At 40.3% G+C, this 21276-nt stretch overlaps 1 protein-coding gene across 1 annotated transcript in view; it reads left to right on the top strand.

Annotated features, from left to right (window-relative positions):
* pcloa (piccolo presynaptic cytomatrix protein a) overlaps positions 1 to 16081 on the top strand; it is a 577994-nt gene extending 561913 nt beyond the window's left edge. The window contains exons 27-28 of the mRNA XM_060842523.1: positions 10525 to 10670; positions 15908 to 16081. Of these exons, the coding sequence (XP_060698506.1) occupies positions 10525 to 10670; positions 15908 to 16081 (320 nt within the window). The remainder of the gene's footprint in view (positions 1 to 10524; positions 10671 to 15907) is intronic.
* The last annotated feature ends 5195 nt before the right edge of the window (positions 16082 to 21276 follow it).

Below are 21276 nucleotides of genomic sequence, written 5' to 3'. Positions count from 1 at the left end.
TAGCTGGTGCCAGTAGAACGTACCATGAGATAGAGTCATCATGTAACAAAGCATGCCAACAGGCCCTTCAGCCCAAACTGGTCCATGCTGACCATGGTGCCCACTCGGCTAGTTCCAATTTCCTGCATTTGATCCATATCACTCTAAACCCTTCCCATCCATGTACCTATCCAAATGTTTTTTAGATGTTGCTATTATACCTCAACCACTTTCTCTGGCAGTCATATACGCATCTTCGCTGCATGAAAAAGTTGCCCCTCAGATATTTCTTAAATCTTTCCCCTCTCACCTTAAACCTAATTCCTCTAGTTTTCAATCCTAGTTTCCCATCCCTGGGAAAATAACTATCTGCGTTCATCCTGTCAATGCCACTCATGATTTTATATACCTCAATAAGGTCACCCTCATTCTCCTATGTTCCAAGGAATAAAGTCCTATCTTGGCCAAACTCTCCCTTTAATTCAGACCTAGTAGTCCTGGCAACATGCTTGTAAATCTGCTTTGCATCTTTCCAGTTTAACTCTGTCTCGCCTATAACCTGGTGACCAACACTGTATACAATACTCCAAGTGCAGCCTCATCAACGTTTTACACAACTGTACCATAACGTCCAACTGCTATACTCAATGCTTCGATGCAGGCCAGTGTGCTAAATGCCCTTCTTTACCACCCTGTCTGTCTGTCACGCTGCTGTCAAAAAACAAAATAGTTGTATCGTCGGTCCCTCTGTTCCACAACACTCCTCAAGACCTTACCATTTACTGTATAAGTCCTACCTAGGTTTGACTTTCCAAAATGCAATACCTCACATTTCTCTGTATTGAATGCCATTTGCCAATCATCAATCCACTTCCCCATCTGAGCAAGATCCCTCTGAAATATCTGATAATCTTCCTAACTATCAACGATATCTCCTAATTTTGTATCATACACAAACTTACTAATCATGCCTTGTACATTCAGATAATTAAATAACAAATAACAAAGACCTTGGTGCCCAGTGTCCGTCATGGAGGTTGTTTGGAATAAATGGTGAGTTATAATAGCCAGACACCTACTTTGGCTGCGATGCCAAGAATTCTCAACAGTTTGTTCAGCATGTTTGGTAAGATAGGAAGCCGAAAAAAGACAGGAAGGCATGTTGCAGGGTTAATTCATTGTTTATCTAGCTATGTTCCCTCTTAGCTGGCAATTCATCACTGTTTGGTAGGAATGTGGCCACATTGCTTGTCAGAAGCATGAAAGATGCAGCAAGTTGCTCCCAATACTGAGTTGAGCATCGCAGAACTCCTTGTCTGAATCTGTCTTGAATCTCATAATAGGCCACTAAGAATCTGACCATAGCTTTAGGCTCTTTGCAGATACAATAATTGAGGAAACATTGAGACAAACTTGCTGTAAGCCTCCTCATAAGGGAAGTTTGATCAGTGTTCCAGGCGCTACACGGAAACAGGAAAACTGGTCTGGAAAGATTTTTTTCCTTCCTTGAGCTGGACATCAACTTCCACTGCTCACAAAATTCTGTCCAAATCGAAAGTAGCTGCTAGTCAGAAAACTCCAGCAAGTGACCAAGTAAAAGCATAGAAATTAGGAGCAGGAGGAGGCCATTCAAGTTTGCTCTCCCATATAATATGATCATGGCTGCTCCTCTATCTCCATACCATATTCCCACTTTTTCCCCTTGATGCTGTTATAATCTGTAAAATTATCAAAAACTTTTTCTTGAATATGCTGAGTGACTTGGTCTCCACTGCCTTCCAAGGTAGAGAATTCCATATGTTCACTACCTTGTGAGTGAAGCGGTGTTTCTCCATCTCAGTCCTAAATGGTCTACCCCATAACCTAAGACTGTGATCCCTGCTTCTAGCTTCCCCCAACCAGGGGAAACATCTTCCTGCATCTCGTCTGTCCAGTCCTGTTAGAATTTTATACATTTCCATCAGATTCTTTCTCATCCTTCTAAACTCTATTGAATACAGACCCAAAACTAGATTTCCAGCAAACAATGTAGTTTCCATTAAGTATTTCATTATACAAATGCTCCAATGTGCAAATTGATCATTTTCAAAAGAAATCCAGGTATCCACTGGAATTGAAACAAATCAATTTTTGCACACTTCCTCAAAATGCAAGTGTTCAGACAAGTATTAAATATGAAGCTTTCATAACAAATGAACATCATTTCAACTAGCTATCTAGATACATAGGCATTTTGGGGAATGTAATTTTCTTTAATGGAAGTATCCTTGTGAAAGACATAAAGTCAAACAGAGGAATGGAGCACTCAAAAAGGAGAAATGTCAACCTTTAAGTTGAAATATCTCAAGAATATAGGAGGAAGAGAGAGTAACAGTTAATTAAAACAAAAATGTCAATTCAAAGTTGCAGTGAGGGTGTGTGAGCGAGTTGAAAAGGATGGCATATTTGAAGTTTGCTGAAAAATAGAAACGAGATTTCAGGTTGGGTAGAGGATTGTTAGAAGGTGGGGGAGAGACGCTCCCGCTGAAATGTATTTTCATTAACATTATTGGAGGGATTGTTGCATGTTCCTCCTGCAGAACGTGGCAGGTGAGAGACAACTGCACATGACTCTGCTGACTACATCTGCGGGAAGTGCACCCAACTTCAGCTCCTCGAAATCCAGAGCTGAAGCTGAATGAACTACAGATAATCCAGAAGGCTGAGGGGGGAATTGAGAGGATGTACAGGGAGGTGGTCACTCCCCAGACACAGGATAAGGACAGCTGGGTTACTGTCAGGGGGAGGAATGGGAGCTGACGGTCAGAGCAGGGATACCCTGTGGCCGTTCCCCTCAGCAATAAGTATAACCGTTTTGGTTACTGCTGGTGGGGACGGCCTTCCAGGGGAACACCTTGGTTATCAGGCCTCTGGCACTGACCCTGGCACTGTGGCTCAGAGGGGAAGGGGGAAAATAGAAAATCACTAGTCGTAGGGGACTCAATAGTTAGACGGATTGTGGTCAGGAACAGGACTCCAGGAAAGTATGTTGCCTCCCGAGTGCCAGGGTCTGGGATGTCGACAATCGGGTTTACAGGATTCTGAAGGGGGAGGATGAGCTGCCAGAAATCGTGGTACATATTGGCACCAGTGATATAGCCGGGAAAGAGATTGAGGATCTGAAAAGTGACTCCAGAGTGTTAGGTTGGAAGTTGAAGAGTAGGACAAGTAGAGTAGTGATCTCAGGTTTGCTACTGGTGCCACGAGATAGTGAGATGAGCTGAAAATGTGTTGCTGGTTAAAGCACAGCAGGTTAGGCAGCATCCAAGGAATAGGAAATTCGACGTTTCGGGCATAAGCCCTTCATTCCTGATGAAGGGCTTATGCCCGAAACGTCGAATTTCCTATTCCTTGGATGCTGCCTAACCTGCTGTGCTTTAACCAGCAACACATTTTCAGCTGTGATCTCCAGCATCTGCAGACCTCATTTTTTACCCGATAGTGAGATGAGAAACAGTCAGCAAATGCAGCTTAACACATGGCTGCGAGACTGGTGCAGGAGGGAGGGCTTCAGATACCTAGACCATTAGGATACTTTCTGGGGAAGGTGGGACGTGTACATGAAGGACGGGTTGCACCTGAACTGGAGGGGCACAAATGTCCTGGGTTGGAGATTTGCTCATGTGATTCTGAAGGGTTTAAACTAGTTTGGCAGGGGGGCTGGGAATCAGAGCCACGTGTCTGAGAGGGTGGCAGTTGCAGATGTGACAGTGACAGGTTGTATTGAATCTATCGGGAAGATTTCTGACACGATGAAACAAAGGGATCGGTTAAAGTGTGTTTGCTTTAACGCAAGGACTGTCTGAAATAAGAGTGACGAACTTAGAGCATGGGTCAGTACTTGGGGACTATGATGTTGTGGTCATAATGAAGACATGGGCTTCACAGGGGCAGGAATGGTTGCTTCATGTTCCAGGGTTTAGAACGTTTAAAAAGAATAGGGAAGGTGGAAAAAGAGGAGGGGGTGTAGCATTGCTAATCAGAGAGTGTTGTTGAGGAAGGTTGTTGAGGCAGGTTTGTCTACTGAGTCAGTATGAGTGGAAGTTAGGAACAGCAAGGGAGCAACCACCACCTTGGGGGTTTCTACAGACCACCCAATAGCAGTAGAAAGATTGAAGATCTCATAGGCAGGCAGATTCTGGAAAAATGCAGAAGTAGCAGGGTTATTGTTATGGGTGATTTCAACTTTCCCAATATCGACTGAAACCTCCTTAGTACAGATGGTTTGGATGGAACCGTTTTTGTCAGGTGTGTTCAGGAGGGTTTCCTTACACATTATGTGGACAGATCGACAAGGGGAGAGGCCATTTTGGATTTGGTGCTCGGCAATGAGGCAGGAAAGGAGTCAGATCTCAAGGTTGGAGAACACTTTGGTGACAGTGATCACAACTGCCTCACATTTACCATAGCCTTGGAGAGGGAAAGGAGCAGTTACCGAGGGAAGAGACTTAATTGGGGATAAGGAAATTAAGACACTATCAGACAAGAGTTGGGAAGTACAAACTGGGAGCAATCATTCCACAGAAAGGGCACAGCAGACATGTGGAGACCATTTAGATTAGATTAGATTAGACTTACAGTGTGGAAACAGGCCCTTTGGCCCAACAAGCCCACATCGACCCGCCGAAGCGCAACCCACCCATACTCCTACATTTACCCCTTACCTAACACTACGGGCAATTTAGCTTGACCAATTCACCTGACCCGCACATCTTTGTGACTGTGGGAGGAAACCAGAGCACCCGGAGGAAACCCATGCAGACACGGGGAGAACGTGTGTGTTGTGGGTGATGCACAAATTTGATCCTCTGAGACAGGTAAGAAGAGGTAAGATTAAGGAACCTTCGATGATGAGAACAGACGAGCTTCTCGTCAAAAGGAAGAAGGCAGCTTACGTAAGGTGGAGGAAGCAAGGATCTAGCACAGCTTTAGAGGATTACAGGCTTGCTAGAAAGGAGCTCAGAAATGGACTGAGGAGAGCCAGGAGGGGGCACAAAAAAGGCTTGGCAAGAAGGATTAGGGAGAATCCAAAGGCATTTTACTCATGCGTGAGGAATAAGAGAATGATTAGGGAGAAGGTAGGGCTGATCAGGGATAGCAGAGGGAACTTGTGCGTGTAGTCTAAGCAGATTGGGGAAGCCCCTAATGAGTTTTTTGCTTCAGTTTTCACCAAGGAAAGGTAACTTGTTGTGAATGAAAACTTTAAGGAGCTGACCAGATCAAGATTGATGAAGTTGATGTGCTGGAAATTTTGGAAAACATTAAGATTGATAAGTCCCCAGAGCCAGACCAGATTTATCCTAGGCTGCTCTGGGAAGCGAGAAAGGAGGTTGCTAAGCTGCTGGCAAGGATATTTACCTCCTCACTCTCCCTGGGATTCGTACCAGAGGGTTGGAAGGAGGTGAATGTTGTTCCTCTTTTCAAGAAGGGTAATAGGGAAATTCCTGGCAATTACAGACCATTCAGTCTTACGCCTATAGTCAGCAAGGTTTTAGAAAGAATTCTGAGGGATAGGATTTATGACTATTTGGCAAATAACAGTGTGATTCAAGGCAGTCAGCATGGCTTTGTGAGGGGCAGGTCATGCCTCACAAATCTTATTGAGTTCTTTGAGGAGGTGACAAGACATGTCGACAAAGGTCGAGCAGTGGATGTGGTGTATATGGACTTCAGCAAGGCATTTGATAAGGTTCCCCATAGTAGGCTCATTCATACAGTCAGGAAGTATAGGATATATGGAGATTTGGCTATCTGGATTCAGAATTGGCTGGCTGACAGAAGGCAGAGAGTGGTTGTAGATGGAAAGTATTCTCCTAGAGGTCAGTGTTGAGTGGGGTCCCGCAGGGCTCTGTTCTTGGGCCTCTGCTCTTTGTAGTTTTTATAAATGAGTTGGATGAGGAGGTTGAGGGGTGGGTTAATAAATTTTCAGATGACATAAAGGTTGGAGGTGCCGTTGATAGTATCGAGGGCTGTTGCAGGCTGCGGCGCAACATAGACAGGATGCAGAGCTGGGCTGAGAAATGGCAAATGGAATTCAACCTAGATAGGTGCAAAGTTATGCATTTGGAAGGTCAAACTTGAATGCTGAATATAGGATTAAAGACAGGATTCTTGGCAGTGTGGAGGAACAGAGGGATCTGGGTGTGCAAGTACTTAGGTCCCTCAAAGTTGCCACCCAAGTGGATCGGGTAGTTAAGAAAGCATACGGTGTTTTGGCTTTCATAAACAGGGGGATCGAGTTTAAGAGCCACGAGGTTTTGCTGCAGCTCTACAAGTCCCCGGTGAAACCACACTTGGAATATTGTGTCCAGTTCTGGTTGCCCTACTATAGGAAAGATACAGAGTCTTTGGAGAGGGTGCAAAGAAGGTTTACCAGGATGCTGCCTGGATTGGAGGGCTTGCCTTATGAAGAAAGGTTGAATAACCTCAGACTTTTCTCTTTGGAGAGGAGGAGGAAGAGAGGAGACCTGATTGATGTATGCAAGATAATGAGTGCAATAGATAGAATCAATAGCCAGAGACTTTTCCCCAAAGTAGGATTGACTGGTACGAGGAGTCTTAGTTTGAAGATATTAGGAGAAAGTATAAAGGAGACGTCAGAGGTAAGTTCTTTATGCAGAGAATTGTGAATGCTTGGAATGCGTTACCAGCGGTGGTGGTGGAAGCAGAGTCATTAGGAACATTTAAGCTACTGCTTGACATGCACATGGATAGCAGTGAGTTGAGGGGTGCGTAGGTTTAGTTATTATATTTTTCATTAGGAATAAACCTCTGCACAACATCGTGGGCCAAAGGGCCTGTTCTGTGCTGTACTTTTCTATGTTCTATGTTATATGAATTGTGGTGTTGACATTTTTCCCAGAATAATGCTTCTATTTTCTGAACAGTTAGTATATTATGTTTGTTTACATTCCTGTGAAGCACTTTGGTACTTTTTACTTTATGAAATGCACTGTAAATATGAGTTACTGTTACTATATAATTCCAAACTTGTTGATGCCTTTAATTCTTCTCAAGGAATTTAGGAATATGGGAATTTAACCTTGATTATTTACTGTCTCACATCATCAGCAATGGATTTACCAATTATTACAACAGGACATAATTAAGGCTTGACTTGGAGATAGTATCAGAAGGTGTAGAATTTCTGTTGGTGGAATTGAAGAATCACAAAGGAAAAAGTCCCCTGATGGAAGTTTGGTACAGATCCTTAGCAGTAGGCAGGATGTGTGGCAGAAGACAAATGCAGGAGTAGAAAAGATATGTAAGAAGGGGACTATTACAATGATATGGGGCACTTCAATATTCAGGTGACTAGGAAAAATAAGTTGGTAGTAGATCTCAAGAGAAGGGATTCATGGAATGTCTACAAGATGGTTTTGTTGGAGCTGTTTGTGGTTCCATAGCAGCCCACTAGGGAAAGGCAGTTCTGAATTTGCTGATGTGTAATGAGGCAGACTTGATTAGGGAGCTTAAGGTGGAGGAACCCCTAGGAGGCAGTGATCACAATATAATAGAATTCACCTGCAGTTTGAGAAGAAGAAGATTGAACCAGATGTAACATATTATATTGAGTAAAAGTAATCATAAAGACATGAGGGAGGAGCTCAAGAGTTGATTGGGAGCAGAGCCTAGCAGGGAAGATAGTGAAGCAACAAGAGCAGGAATTTGTGGAAGTAATTTGGGGTCACCGCATTCATTCCAAGGAAGAAGAAACATATGAAGGCAACCATGACTGACAAAGGAAGTCAAAGACAGCATAATAGCAAAGGAAAAAGTGTACAATGTGGTGAAGATTCATGGGAAGCCTCAGAATTGAGGAACCTTTATAAAACCAGCAGAGGATAACTAAAAAAGCAGTAAAGGGGGAGAAGATGAAATATGAAGGTAAGCTAGCTTTAAATATGAAATAATATTGCAAGATTTTTTTGAAAATATATAGAAGGCAAGAGAGAAGCAGGGGTGTATATTGGATAGCTAGACAATGAGGCTAGAGAAGTAGTAATGGGGAAAAGAAAAATGGCAGGGGAATTGAATGGGTAATTTGTTTCGGTCTTCACGGTGGAAGATACCAGAACTGCAAAAGAGTAAAAGGGCAGAGGTGAATGCAGTGGCGGTAACTAAGGAGAAGCTGCTGGGGATGCTGATAGGTCTGAAGGTGGATACCTTCAGGGCACTGAAGGAGATAGCAGAAGAGATTGTTGAGGCAATGGTGATGATTTTTCAGGAATCACTGGAATCAGGAAGGGTCCCAGAGCACTGGAAATAGCTAATGAAACACTCCTGCTGAAAAGTGAAGGAGGCAGAAGACAGGTAATTATCAGTTTGTTAGCCTAACCTCAGACTTCACTAAGACTTTAGAGTTCATGATTAAGGATGAGATTGCAGTGTACTTAGAAGTGTCATTTTTAAATTCACTCACAGGATTTCCACGTCACTGACTAGGCCAGCATTTATTGCCCATCCCTAACTGCCCAGAGGTCAGTTATGAATCAACCACATTGCTGTGGTTCTAGAGTCACATGGTAGGCTAGACCAGGTGGATGATGGTAGATTTCCTTCCCTAAATGGCATCAGTGAACCAGACGGTTTCTTCCCCTGACAATCATACCATGGTCATCATGAGACTTTTAATTTCAAATCTTTATTGAAATCAAATTTCACCATCTGCACTGGTGGGATTTGAACCTAGGTCCCCAAAATATTATCTGGGTATCTGGATTAGTAGTATAGTGATAATAACACTAGGTCATCACCTCTCCCTTGTGGAAGTGCACAAAATAGGGCTGAGTCAACATAGCTTCACCAAGGAGTGGTCATGCCTGACAAATCTGTTAGAATTCTTTGAGGAGGTAGCAAACAAGTTAGTCAAAGGAGAGCCAATGGATGTAATCTATTTGGATTTCTAAAAGGCCTCTGACAAGGTGACACATGGAAAGCCATTAAATAAGATAAGAGCCCATGGTATACGGGACAAGGATAGAGGATTGGCTATCTGGCAGAAGGCACAGAGTAGGGATAAAGGGATCTTTTTCAAGATGGCAAACGGCAACTAATGGAGTTCCACAAGGGTCAATGTTGGGACCACAACTATTCACGTAATGTATTAATGATCTGGATGAAGAAACTTAAGCATGGTTGCTAAGTTTTCAGATAACATAAAGATGGGCAAAGAGGCAGATAGTGGTGAGGAAGCGGGGAGGCTGCAGCAGGACTTGGACAGGCTAAGAGATTGGGCAAATAAGAGGCAGATAGAATACAATGTGAGAAAATGTGAGGCAATGCATTTTGATAGAAACAATAGAGGTGGAGACTATTTTATAAATGAGGAAAGGCTCAGAAATCTGAAGCACAAGGGGAAAGAGGAATCCCAGTTCAGAGTTCTCTTAAGGTTAACAATTAGGTTCAGTGGGCAATTAGGAAGGCAAATGCAATGTTAGCATTCATTTTGAGAGGGCAAATCCAGAATACAGGATATATTGTTTGTATGGTATAGGCTCTAGTCAGACCACAGTTGGAAACTAATGAACAGTTTTGGGCCCTATATCTAAAGAAGGATGTTCTGGAAGTTTGCAGGAAAGTCCTGAGAAGAAGAGCTTCTTCTGAGTATCATTTGTGGACTCTGGGCCTGAATTCAATGGAATTTAGAAGGATGAGAGGGATTTGATGTAAATTTATATATACTGAGAGGCCTGGATACTGTGAACGCAGAGAAGATGTTTCGGCTAATAGGAGAACTAGGACCCAAGTTCGCAGCTTCCCCGTGAAGGAACAATCCTTTAGAACTAAAATGAGGAGGAATTCCTTCAGCCAGAGGGTGGTGACTCTGTTGACTTGTTGTCACAAAAGACTGTAGAGGTCAAGTCATTGAATGTATTTCAGACAGAGATAAATGAGTTCTTGATGATTAACGGGATCAAACAATATGGGGAGAAGGCAAGAGTATTAGGTTGAGAAACATATCAGCCACAATAAAATGGTGGAGCAAACTCAGTGGGCAGAATGGCCTAATTTTCCTCCCATATTTTATGGTCATATGGACCAACATTTGCTGAAAGTCTGGCTACAACATGCAATTGGCAACCCAAGCATTCCTGCTCATCACGATTTATGCCATTAGGGAATATTGTCAATTCACTATTTACAACCAATGTTCAAGTCAATGCCCCTCCTGCTGCTGCCCAACTTTGAGATGTGAGGAAGCATCTATGCTTCAAGGAGAGTTAGAAAGGCTGAGTTCTCAGGCATATGAACTTTGTGGGTCAAATGCATGACCATCATGACCCAACTGTAGTTGTCACATAGAAAGGCAGAAGTTTCCCTGACCATTGAGATGTGTACATCACAAGTTCTCACAAGTTCTCACAAGTTTGAGCAATGTGCTATTGATCAGATAATTTATGAAAATTATTTCAAAATATCAGATCTTCTGTGAATTGCTTTGAGATGACCAGTTTTCATAAAAAGTACTGTATAAATACAAGCTTTTTTTTTCTTTATTCCCAGATCTGTATGTGAAATTATATGTCATAAATATTTCAACACAAAAGCGAACATTTAAGAAAAAAACTCGGGTCTGTAGACATGATCGGGAACCATCATTTAATGAGACGTTTCGCTTTAGCCTTAACCCAGCTGGACACTCCCTCCAGGTACTGTTATATAGCTGATATCACTCAGTTTACTTTCTACTGTTCAGGCATTGTTCAAATTTGTGTTAATATTCCTTACTATTTCCAGGTGCGTTTTTAGTCCTCTTGGTTCCTCCTGCAGTCAGAAAGCATAACTACAAAATCTGCTTCATGGCACTTGATTATTACAAAAAACTACCATGAAACATCAAAGTACTAAATGACCAAAATTGAATTGGATAGGAAAAAAAAGAAGTGAATTAAGATCTAATGTTTAGGTGACAGCAAACATAACTCCTAAAGGTTAGATGAAGAAGGACCAAGAAAATTGAATTGTCGCCATGGGAATAACTTGCTAATGAGTATGATTGCTTAGGAAATTCTGTGTCACTGGTCCTGGGTTCTGCATTTCTTGAGGGAAGTATTCATAGAGTCTTTAAAATGTTTCCTTTGACTTCCTCTTATCTGAGTGCCTTCCTGAAACTGGGCAAAGACCATTTGGTTTCCTAGTCATCCTAAGCGTGTGGCCAGCACAGCGGATTTGGTTTCAGATGAGGATGGCCTCTGGGCTGGTGCTAATGGCTGCTTCAAGGACACTGATGTTAGTACACCTGTCCTCCCAACTGATACAGAGAATCTGTCTCAAACAATGTTAATGATACTTCCGAAGGGTCTTGTGGTGGTGTTTCTATATTGTCCACGTTTCAGAGCCATGTTGAAGAGTTGGAAGGGTGATTGCTTTATTTACAAAAGTCTTGATATTAGCGCAGATGTCACATGATCGAAGATTGTCATCCTTAGGCATCCGAAGGCGGTGCTCACAGATTGGACATGAGCTTGAATGTCCACGTCAACATCAGACTTAAATGCAGAGTACCTTCCCAGGTAGGGGAAATGTTCCATGTTTAGGAGGATTTCTACATTGATCTTAATGGAGGAATGGACCAGAACTTGATATGGAATGGGTTGGTAAAGGATTTAAGTCTTTTTGACATTGGGATTGTGATTAATTTTTTAATCCCAATAGACTGAGTTAAAAGCTTCGGTTAGACCACTGAAGGCCATGCAGAGTGTTTGCTGCTGGTCGTGACATTTCTCTTGTAGTTGCCAACTGGTGAAAAGCATGTCCACTGTTCCATTGTTTGGTCAGAACCCACATTGACTTTCAGGAAGGCTTTCCTCAGAGAGGTGCTTGGCAAGGATTTAACAATGATCTTTGAGAGGGAATTAGGAGATTTATGGAAACGTGTTCTTGTCAACAATTGCACAATATTTTATGAGTTCTTTAAAATGTTCTTTTGATCAGAGGTTGATGTTTTCTCTGTCTCTCAAAAGGGTCCATCCTTACTCTACATTTATTTGAGGCCAAAGGTGTTGGGTTTGTATAATGCCTTGGGGACATTGAAGTAACCCCAGGTGCTATGCTTGTCAGCAAGGAGTTGCAACTTCTTAGCTTTCTCACCGACCATTGGTTCTTGATTTCCCTTGCACTTCTTTGTAACTTCAGTTTTGCTGTTGGATGAGTTCAAAAGGAACAGGATAAGAAGAAAGACAAAGTAGGTTAGGATCTAGTGTTTAGGTGACACCAAACCTAACTCCTTTATGTGAGAAGAGAGAGGACCAAGAAAATTGAATGAATGTCACAGTGCCAAAGCTCTGGAAACAATAAGTAGGAGGCAGTAAGCTGACTGCTAATTGCTATTCCTATAATTTATTTGCTATTGCTTTCCTCTGCCTGATGGTCACCTATAAGCCAAAAGAACTTGCAAAACAGGACGTAGGAGAACCCTAAAATATTTTATAAATACATTAAAATGAAGAGGTTAGCCAATCAAAGAGCTGGCCCATTAGGGAACAAGGAGGCAATCTTTGTGCAAAACCACAGGATATTGGAAAGGTCTCTTTGGCCTTCACTCTAGAAAAAGAAAGCTTAGGTACAGAAATCAGGAAAATGGACTGTGAGGAACTTGCACAGTTTGGCACAGGAAGTGGGAGGTATTGAAGGCTCTGAGATGCTTAAAAATGGACAAATTTCCTGACCCAGATTAATTGCATCCCAGGCTGCTGCAGGAGGTGAGACAAGAAATTTAAGGGTCTGCCACAAATTTTAAGTTCCTCTTTGGCCACAGGAAATGTGCCAAAAGACTGAAGATAGCAAATGTGGTTCCACTTTTCAAGAAGAGTGGGAGAGATGAACCAGGAAATTACCTACCAGTGAATCTCACATCAGTGGTAGGGAAACTATCGGACTATCTGAAGTGAATTAATACCCACTTGGAAAAGTATGAGTTAATTAGGGATAGTCAGCATGGCTTTGTCAGAGGTAGCTCATGCCTAACAAATTTGTTGGAGTTTTTCAAAAACATGATCAAGTGTGTGGATGAGCAGTTAAATGGATTTTACCAAAGCTTTTGTTAAGGTACCCCCTTCTGGTTGAGAAGGTTAAAGCACCTGGAATTCAGGAAAATGTGGTGAGATGGTTCAGAAACTGGCTTAGTCATAGGACAGAAAGAGTATTCATAGAAGGCTGTCCAAATGCCTGGAGGTCAGTATCCAGCAGTGTACCACAAGGATCAGTACTGGGACTCTTATTGCTTGTTATGTACATAAATGATATAGATGAAAACATAGGGGGGATGCTAAACAAATCTGTAGACAACACCAAGATAAGAAGGGTGATTAATTGTGAAGAATATGGTTATACATTTCAGAAAGATGTAAGGGGGTTGGTCATATGGATAGAGCAGAGGCAGATGACTTTTAACCTTGATAAGTACAAGGTGATGCACTTTGAAAGAAACAATAAGATGAGGGAGCATTTAATAAATGACAGAACTCTGGATAGCTCAGACAAACAGAGGGATCTTGGGGTAATTAATCACAGATCTCTGAAATTGGCACAGCACGTGAATAAGACAGTTAAGAAGACATGTGGGGAACTTGCTTTCATTACTCATAGCATAGAGTCTACAAACAAGGAAATGATGTTGAAGTTGTACAGTGCATTGGTTAGGCCACAGCTGGGCTACTATGTGCAGTTCTAGTCACCACACTACAGGATAGCACTAGAGGGGGTGCAGAGGAGGTTCACCAAGATGTTTCCTGAGATGGAGAGACGAGATCAGCTAGGATTGTTTTCTTTTGAACAGAGAAAGCTGAGGAGGACACATGGTTGAGGTGTGTAAGATTATGACAGGGTGAGAAGAGAACAACTGTCCCCCTAAGTTGAGAGGTCAGTCATAAGGGTAAGGGGCAGGAGATTCAGAGGGAACTTGAGAAAAACCTTTTTCACTCAGAGGATGGTGGAAATCTGGAATGCACTGCCGGGGAAGGTAGTGGAGGCCGGAAATGTTACAACCTTTAAAAAATATTTGGTTGGGCACTTAAAATATCATAATATTCAAGGATATGGAACAAATACAGGAAATTGGTATTAGCCACCTTTAGTGGTAGTTATTGTTGGTGCATGCTCAATGGGCCAAAGGACCTTTTCTGCACTATATGAATCTATGAACCTATAAGCAGCTGCTTATTCTACAGAGTATCCACCTTAGCAAACCTGATATGTACATAGCTTTCAGCATTGTGAATTACCTCTGTGCCTCCAGCCAATGCTCAAATTCCAATATTTTGCACTGAAACTGCTCAAACTGGCAGCATAGAAAATGCCTTTTGGCCTTTTGCATCCATACCCGTTATAAACAATCACCTAATCATTCTAGTCCCATCTTCCAGAGCTTGGTATGCCTTGACATTATAAGTGCACATCTAAATGAAAGTACCTACTTAAAAGATGAATTTTTGATCATTGACTTTGTGTTGAGCTTCATTAGAACATGATGTGGAGGAGCTGGTGTTGGACTAGGGTGGACAAGTTAAAAATCACACAACACCCAGTTATAGTCCAATGGCTACCTGATGAAGGAGCAGTGCACTAAAGCTAGTGCTTCCAAATAAACCTGTTGGACTATAACTGGGTGTGTGAATTTTAACTTCATTAGAACAATATAAGATGCTGAAAACAGATCAGTGTGGAAAAGGAAAGTAACAGAATTCCACAGTTTGGAATTTTGCTTACAAGCTAAATGGAGATGTTCTACAAAGAGATTCCCAGTCTGAATTTCATCATCTGAATTTCAGATCATGATCTCAGTCCTATTGTGTTTATTTTTTTTTGCCATTATATGGCACTGCTGAGACTGATTCTGGTTACTTTTACCATCTTGTGTGCATATTTTGTTCTTGATTATTTAATTTCTGTCTTTTTATGACTTGCTTCATGGTCCTATTTGTCATTTAATCCTTCTGCACAATTAAAGATCTGCACTTGTACACAATGTTCATCTTTCTCTGCATCTCTTCTGGCTTAAAACCGATTATATCATTAACATTTGACAGTAGTGATAAAAGGTGTTATCCCAAAATCTTTGTGGGAGTTACTTGGCCTGACAGGGATCTCACCAACCAGTCATAGAAACAACAGAAAGTCCCTTCATCACTATGGGGTAAACTTTGAGAACATTACCTTCCTTTCAGACACTGCTTAGCCACTGCAGAGCCTTTCCTAGGATTTATGATGTGGAGGTGCCAGTGTAGGACTGGGATGGACAACGCTAAAAATAATATGATACTAGAATATAGTCCTGTGATTTTCAACTGTTTTCTAGGATTCAACAACCTAGTGCAAAAGATTGCCACATCCCCACTCCCCTCACACACAATGGTTGAAAGCTTCCATCCATTCAAAGAATGACACTATCTTATCACCATCTTACTGAGAGAGCATTCCTGACATCACAATTCCCCAGAAATATCATCTCGGGAAGCTCATTTGATTGAACAAATAACAATAAATCATACCTCTCTTACTCTATATTCTCTTTTATGAAAAATTATCAAATACATGATTACTTGCTGGAGTACTAAAATGCTTGAGAATGATACAAGTTGAAATGGCATAGCAGAGGGTGCTGAATCTCTGCTTCCCTCATTTCAATGTTGTACCAGTGTGGTCAAAAGTAAGTTTGATACAGCAATAGACTGGTGACCAAATAGATAGTGTTTCCACTATTTGCATCAAAATAAAGCTTCTGTAAGTCATCCCTTCAAAGATAAAGCCTGGAAAGTCCCAACTAAATTGGAAACCACAAAACCTGTGAACATATAACATGTTAATACCTTCTGCAGTTGAACAGTTAATAATCTGTACCTTGGATACACCAGTGAGATAGAAATAACCATTTTATTTTCTCCTTTAGATTTTGTTAGTCTCAAATGGTGGGAAGTTCATGAGAAAAACATTGATTGGTGAAGCATACATCTGCCTCGACAAAGTTGATCTAAGGAAGAGAATGGTTAACTGGCACAAGCTGTTTGTCAGCTCAACAGAAAGCCAACGAGGAACTGCTCCTGGTTTTAACCTGCAAAATTGACATTGTCATTGTGTAGAAAGCAGAAATCCAAATTTTTGATTGTCCTCTTGTACAGCTGCTTTCTTCAAGAAGGCTGTGTCTCAGTCTGTTTGGATTGTAGCTATTATGCCTGACTAAGGTCTAGTATAGTTCGATCTTACATGGCGCAGGTGACAGGTAAAAGAAAGACACCAGGCTGTAATATATTTACGCTGCTCAATGTGTATAAATATAAAGATCAGAAAGTGCTGAGAGAAATAGGATGATGATGGTGCATCAGTTATGGAGTTCAACTGAGACAACGATCTAATGGAATTAGATCTTTTGTATGATGTAATGTGATGATCAGTCCTGATGTGTGCAGAAAGTTAATGTAGCTATGCCACACACAGTGTAGTAGCCACTGATTACAGGTGAACATAACAGTATATTGTTCTAATATTCAGTCATGAACACAAACCTGCAGTGTTATTGATGGCATGAAATGATTATTATGAGTTGCATTGTGAAAACAAATCTCTGAAATAAAAGTATTTAGGTTTTCATGCTTTACAACAAAACTAGTTGTTGAAGGCGCAAGGCAGGAAACTTGTGAGTCAGAGACAAATGGAACATCTATTTCAAACCCTTTTTCTACTGGGGGTGAATGTAGACTTGTGACATTGAGTGCTGGACTTATACTCTTTTGAAAGATTTTTGTGGATTACTGTAATTCTGTGAAATACTCAGGTGAAGGAATTTATGTATGAACCTTATGCAAAAAAAAGGTACTGGTTTATCAATAGGAAGAACACGGAATGTTTTGTATTAATTTGCGGAAACACGCTAAAGTATACGATGGTGTAAATGTTAGGAAGGAAACTTGAAAGTACTTACAAATCATTCTTAAATTTGGCATTTTCTAAGCCATCTATTAAATCCTGCACAAGTTTCTTACTTTCTTTCCAGAATTGCTGCCTTCATTTAAACAATCTATTTGGTAGAGGTGAAAATTTGTAATCTGCAGATGTGTGGGGTTTAAGTGAATAAATAGCTGGCAGTATATTTCAGAGGCATTCATATACAGTGAAAGTCTATGTTGTTTGTTCCAGTGTATAACAGAAGTGACAATGGAATACTGTAAGTTCTCTAATCATCATTAATTAACAGCAGAATTTTCACATCTAGCTTTACTCTGCTAAAATTACCAATTTTCTTTTCCAGTCATGACTTGTTAATAGTTTTAGAGGGCTTGCTGAGGAAGAGCGCATGTTCAGTTATTTTCTTATTAGTGTAGCCCTAAATATTTAATTGAATTCCATTGTTACTTCATTTTACTGAGTATGCATAATTTCAATACTGTATATATATGTGTGTGTGTGTGTGTGTATAGTTTGGGTTTGAGAGTGGAGGAGGTTGGGGAGCAAAGAATTAATCCTCAAGATAAATTATGCAGTAAAGAGTTTGGAGTATAGTTCCGAAGTGTGTATGGTCTGTTATATACATATATATACCTAAAATAAAAGTTGCTTAGTTTGACAGTAGGTTCTCTATGCAAAACAGACTCTACAAATTTTGGATGAACTTGTTAAACAAAGAGTGACATGAGGTTAAGACTAAGCTATGAGTAAAAGCACATTGTGTATATGTTTTCTTATCATGTTGCATTCTAATACAGTGATGTGTACACTGTGGCAGCAGAACGACTGTGCTGATGCTATATTAAATTTATTCGGTGTAAAAAAATGTGGCTGAGAAATAGATTAACTGTTTACTAGAGGAAACTGTACAGCAGCACATTTCCTTCACAATCCATCATTCTGGGGATGGTTTTCCATTTGCTTGCCTACACAGGCTTTATGTCAAGGTAAAAAAACACAAATTGCAACAATAAAACATGATAGGATTTTGTCTAATATGTCACTGACTGCCTGGTTTTAACATTTTCCTGCATATCTTGTGTTATGTGTGCAAGAAATGATGAAAATGTGCCCTGGGTTTCATAAATTTTATTAGTGGGACATTCTAGATCTGACACAATAATAATTTTCTGGTATTAATTTTCAATCCATTCTATATTTACATAAGAAATGTAATTTATAGAAACTATTGACTGAGACAACAGTTAAAACAGAAACAATGATAGGAGTTTCACAGCATGTCATTCCTATCAGTAACCTTGATTTGGGTTTTTGCTGTAATACAAACTAAAATGAATGGCAGGCAGCTGTCTTTATTTCTAGGTGCATGAGACAGGCATCAAGTTCATGTATACACAGATTGTATTTCCTAAAGTATCTTTAAAAGAATGATTTCCAACTGTGGGAACAAAAATTTAAGCAACTAAATTTAATGATACAAATACATTCTGGTTAACATGAAAGTTGGATTGAAGTGGGGATTGATTTAAAGTAGAAATCTAACTTTGGCTGTCTTTAGTTAAAGTTGTCAGACTGATTCAAAAATCTGGAATCTGTGTTTTTAATGCCCCTGGCTTTGATTGTTGAAAATTAGATTTCAATTATTTGCACTTTTGACAAATCTTTATCTTGAAATATTTGTTAGTGGTGTTGGTTAAAAAAAAAACTGTGGGAACTGTATTTGATTACCTTGAAATGCAGCCTAAATTGACGTGCAGAATGGACACTTTTTAATGCCATATTGTTGTACCAATGCTGTTTGCTGTCTGTTTTAGTGAATTCTATGCCCATTAAAACCTACCTGATGGATGAGTGTCCTTATATCTTAAATATGAATAAAACATTTGTCTGATGTGAATAAAGTGGTTCCTTTGTACCATGTAAATATAACTTTTTTTCTACAGCAGATTTTGAACTTTTTTTTGATCTGACATTCAGCATGCAAACGTTAAACAAAATATACTGGTTGTTTGAAAAAACCATTTAAAATGATGAAAAGCAACATTTAAACATCCACTAAAAGCTGCAGTGTATTAACTGTTCCAGGTGTTCAGTGATGGCGGAATTGCTTGTGTGCTGTCAATCTTTTGGCACCTGTGCAGCAAATTTGTTCCTTCTGAAAATAAATTGCAGTTGTCCCTGATTTCGAAAAAAAGTCATTTATTACCAAGTGTTGAATCCATTTGTAGATGTTGCATGTTTCGTGTGTGACGTTATCTTTATTTTTAAATCAAGTTGATTATTTTTCACTGTTTCCAGATTCTCTACAAGGAGAAACAATATGAAGGTTGTATAAATAAAGCAAACTGTTACACATGATTTCTGTATAAAAAAGAGCTTGTAAATCTGTCCAGAATGCATTCTATCTATGTAAAGATCATGAAGTCATTGTTTTGTGATTGTACACAGGACGTTTCTAAAAACACTAGATGCAAATTGTGCTGTATAAAGGTTATTACATTACCCTCATGATTAAATATTGAAAAAACAATGTATTCTCTTCTTCATTTGGTCACACAAGAATTTATTTATTGGGGTAGTTTTATATAAACAGACGATCCTGAGAATACGCAGTTGCTCTGGCAGCAGGTGGAGGTAGAGAAGGTGAGTTGGACTGAATTTTTCTGTGGAAACTGTGAATTTAAGGTCAACGCCAACTCCAGTTCCAAAGTCCAGACTCAGCTGGGTTTTATTTAAAAAAGGTTGTCAATTAGTGGAGCAAACTGTGCACGGTCAGAGAGATCACAGTTAGAGTGATCACAGCCCAAATGAATATTGGAGTTTGGGGAATTTGGAGACAGCATTTGGAAGGAATGCTTTTTCCTTGCATTTTTGGTTCATAGTTTATAAGATGTTTTTACAGGATAAATTGATGCCCCAGATCAGAGCCCCAGCACAAAAGAAAAAGTGACATCGCAAGAAAACCATAATTTCATTGGTTGGTCATAGCTTCTAATCTGACGACCTATTTGTAGGTTATTTTGATATTGAAGGCAAATGGGGGAAATATTTACAGGTTACAAACTAAAAGACCAGTAGGAAACTTATAAAAATCAAATTAAGGACCAAGTAAACAAAACAGAGCTGTATAGCTGGGCAATGAGTTTTAACTGCATGATGTGGAAACTAATGGACCTCCCCGTGGTTTGGAGTGACCAAATCTTGAGCAATTTTTGATTGCTTAAGGAACTCTCGCTCAGAGTTCTTGACCAGGGGTCCAGGCTTCAAATACTGTCACATGTCAGGAAGGGGACGAGTTACTTGGAAGTAATCATAAAACAGGGCTGAGATAGCGCGATTTTGTCAACGGGAGGTCATGCTTGCTAAATCGATTAGAATTGTTCGGATGTAATGATCAAGTTAGACAAAGAAGAGTTAGTGAATTTCCAGAAGGACTTTGAGGAGGACAGAAGGACAGCTCAGGAGGCTGCTACATGAGATGAGAGCCAATCGTGTTAGGGGCCAGGTACTTGCAAAGACAAAGGACTGGCCAACTGGCAGAAGGTAAGGAGTAGGGATAAAGGGGTCTTTTTCAGGATGGCAGCTGGAAATGAGTGTAGTTCCACAAGGTCAGTGCTGGGACCACAGCAATTCATGTTACATATTAACAATCTAGATGAAGAAACTGAGAACATTATTGCTGAGTTTACAGATGACACTAAGATAGGTGGACAGACAGTCATATTGAGGAAGCAGCAAAGCTGCAAAAGGACTTAAACAGAATAGGAGAATGGGCAAAGAACTGATAGATGGACTATTATGTGGGCAAATGGAAATTATGCACTTTGGTGGGAAGAACAAACATGATTTGGAGATGTCCGTGTTGGACTGGGGTGTAAAAATCACACACCAGGTTGTAGTACAACAGGTTTATTTGGAAGCACTAGCTTTCGAAGCACTGCTCCTTCATCAGGTGGTTGTGGAGAATAAGATTGTAAGACACAGAATTTATAGCAAAAGTTTACAGTGTGAGGTAACTGAAATTATACAATTAAAAAGACCTGGATTGTTTGTTAAGTCTCTCAATTTTTAGAATGACCATGTCAGTTTCAGAATTTTCACATGTAAATCGCAAACCTTTTTTAAAATGTTACATTCTCAAGTGAAATTTAACAATTGATATCATGTCGGCCCAGCTAATGTATTGAAGGTGTGAGCTTCCCTTGTGTGAGGCTGCCTGTGCCACAATGGTCAGACTGGTTCTAATCTAAAAAACAGATTCACCGAATCTTATATGGATCATAGAGTTTTTGAGCAAAGTAAAAAAAAATGTAATTCTGCAAGTACAAATTCACCCCACAAACTTATATCTGTGTG

The sequence above is a fragment of the Hemiscyllium ocellatum genome, chromosome 23 (assembly GCF_020745735.1).
Source record: "Hemiscyllium ocellatum isolate sHemOce1 chromosome 23, sHemOce1.pat.X.cur, whole genome shotgun sequence".
Lineage (NCBI taxonomy): Eukaryota > Metazoa > Chordata > Chondrichthyes > Orectolobiformes > Hemiscylliidae > Hemiscyllium > Hemiscyllium ocellatum.
This window is presented reverse-complemented; position numbering and strand designations above follow the sequence as displayed.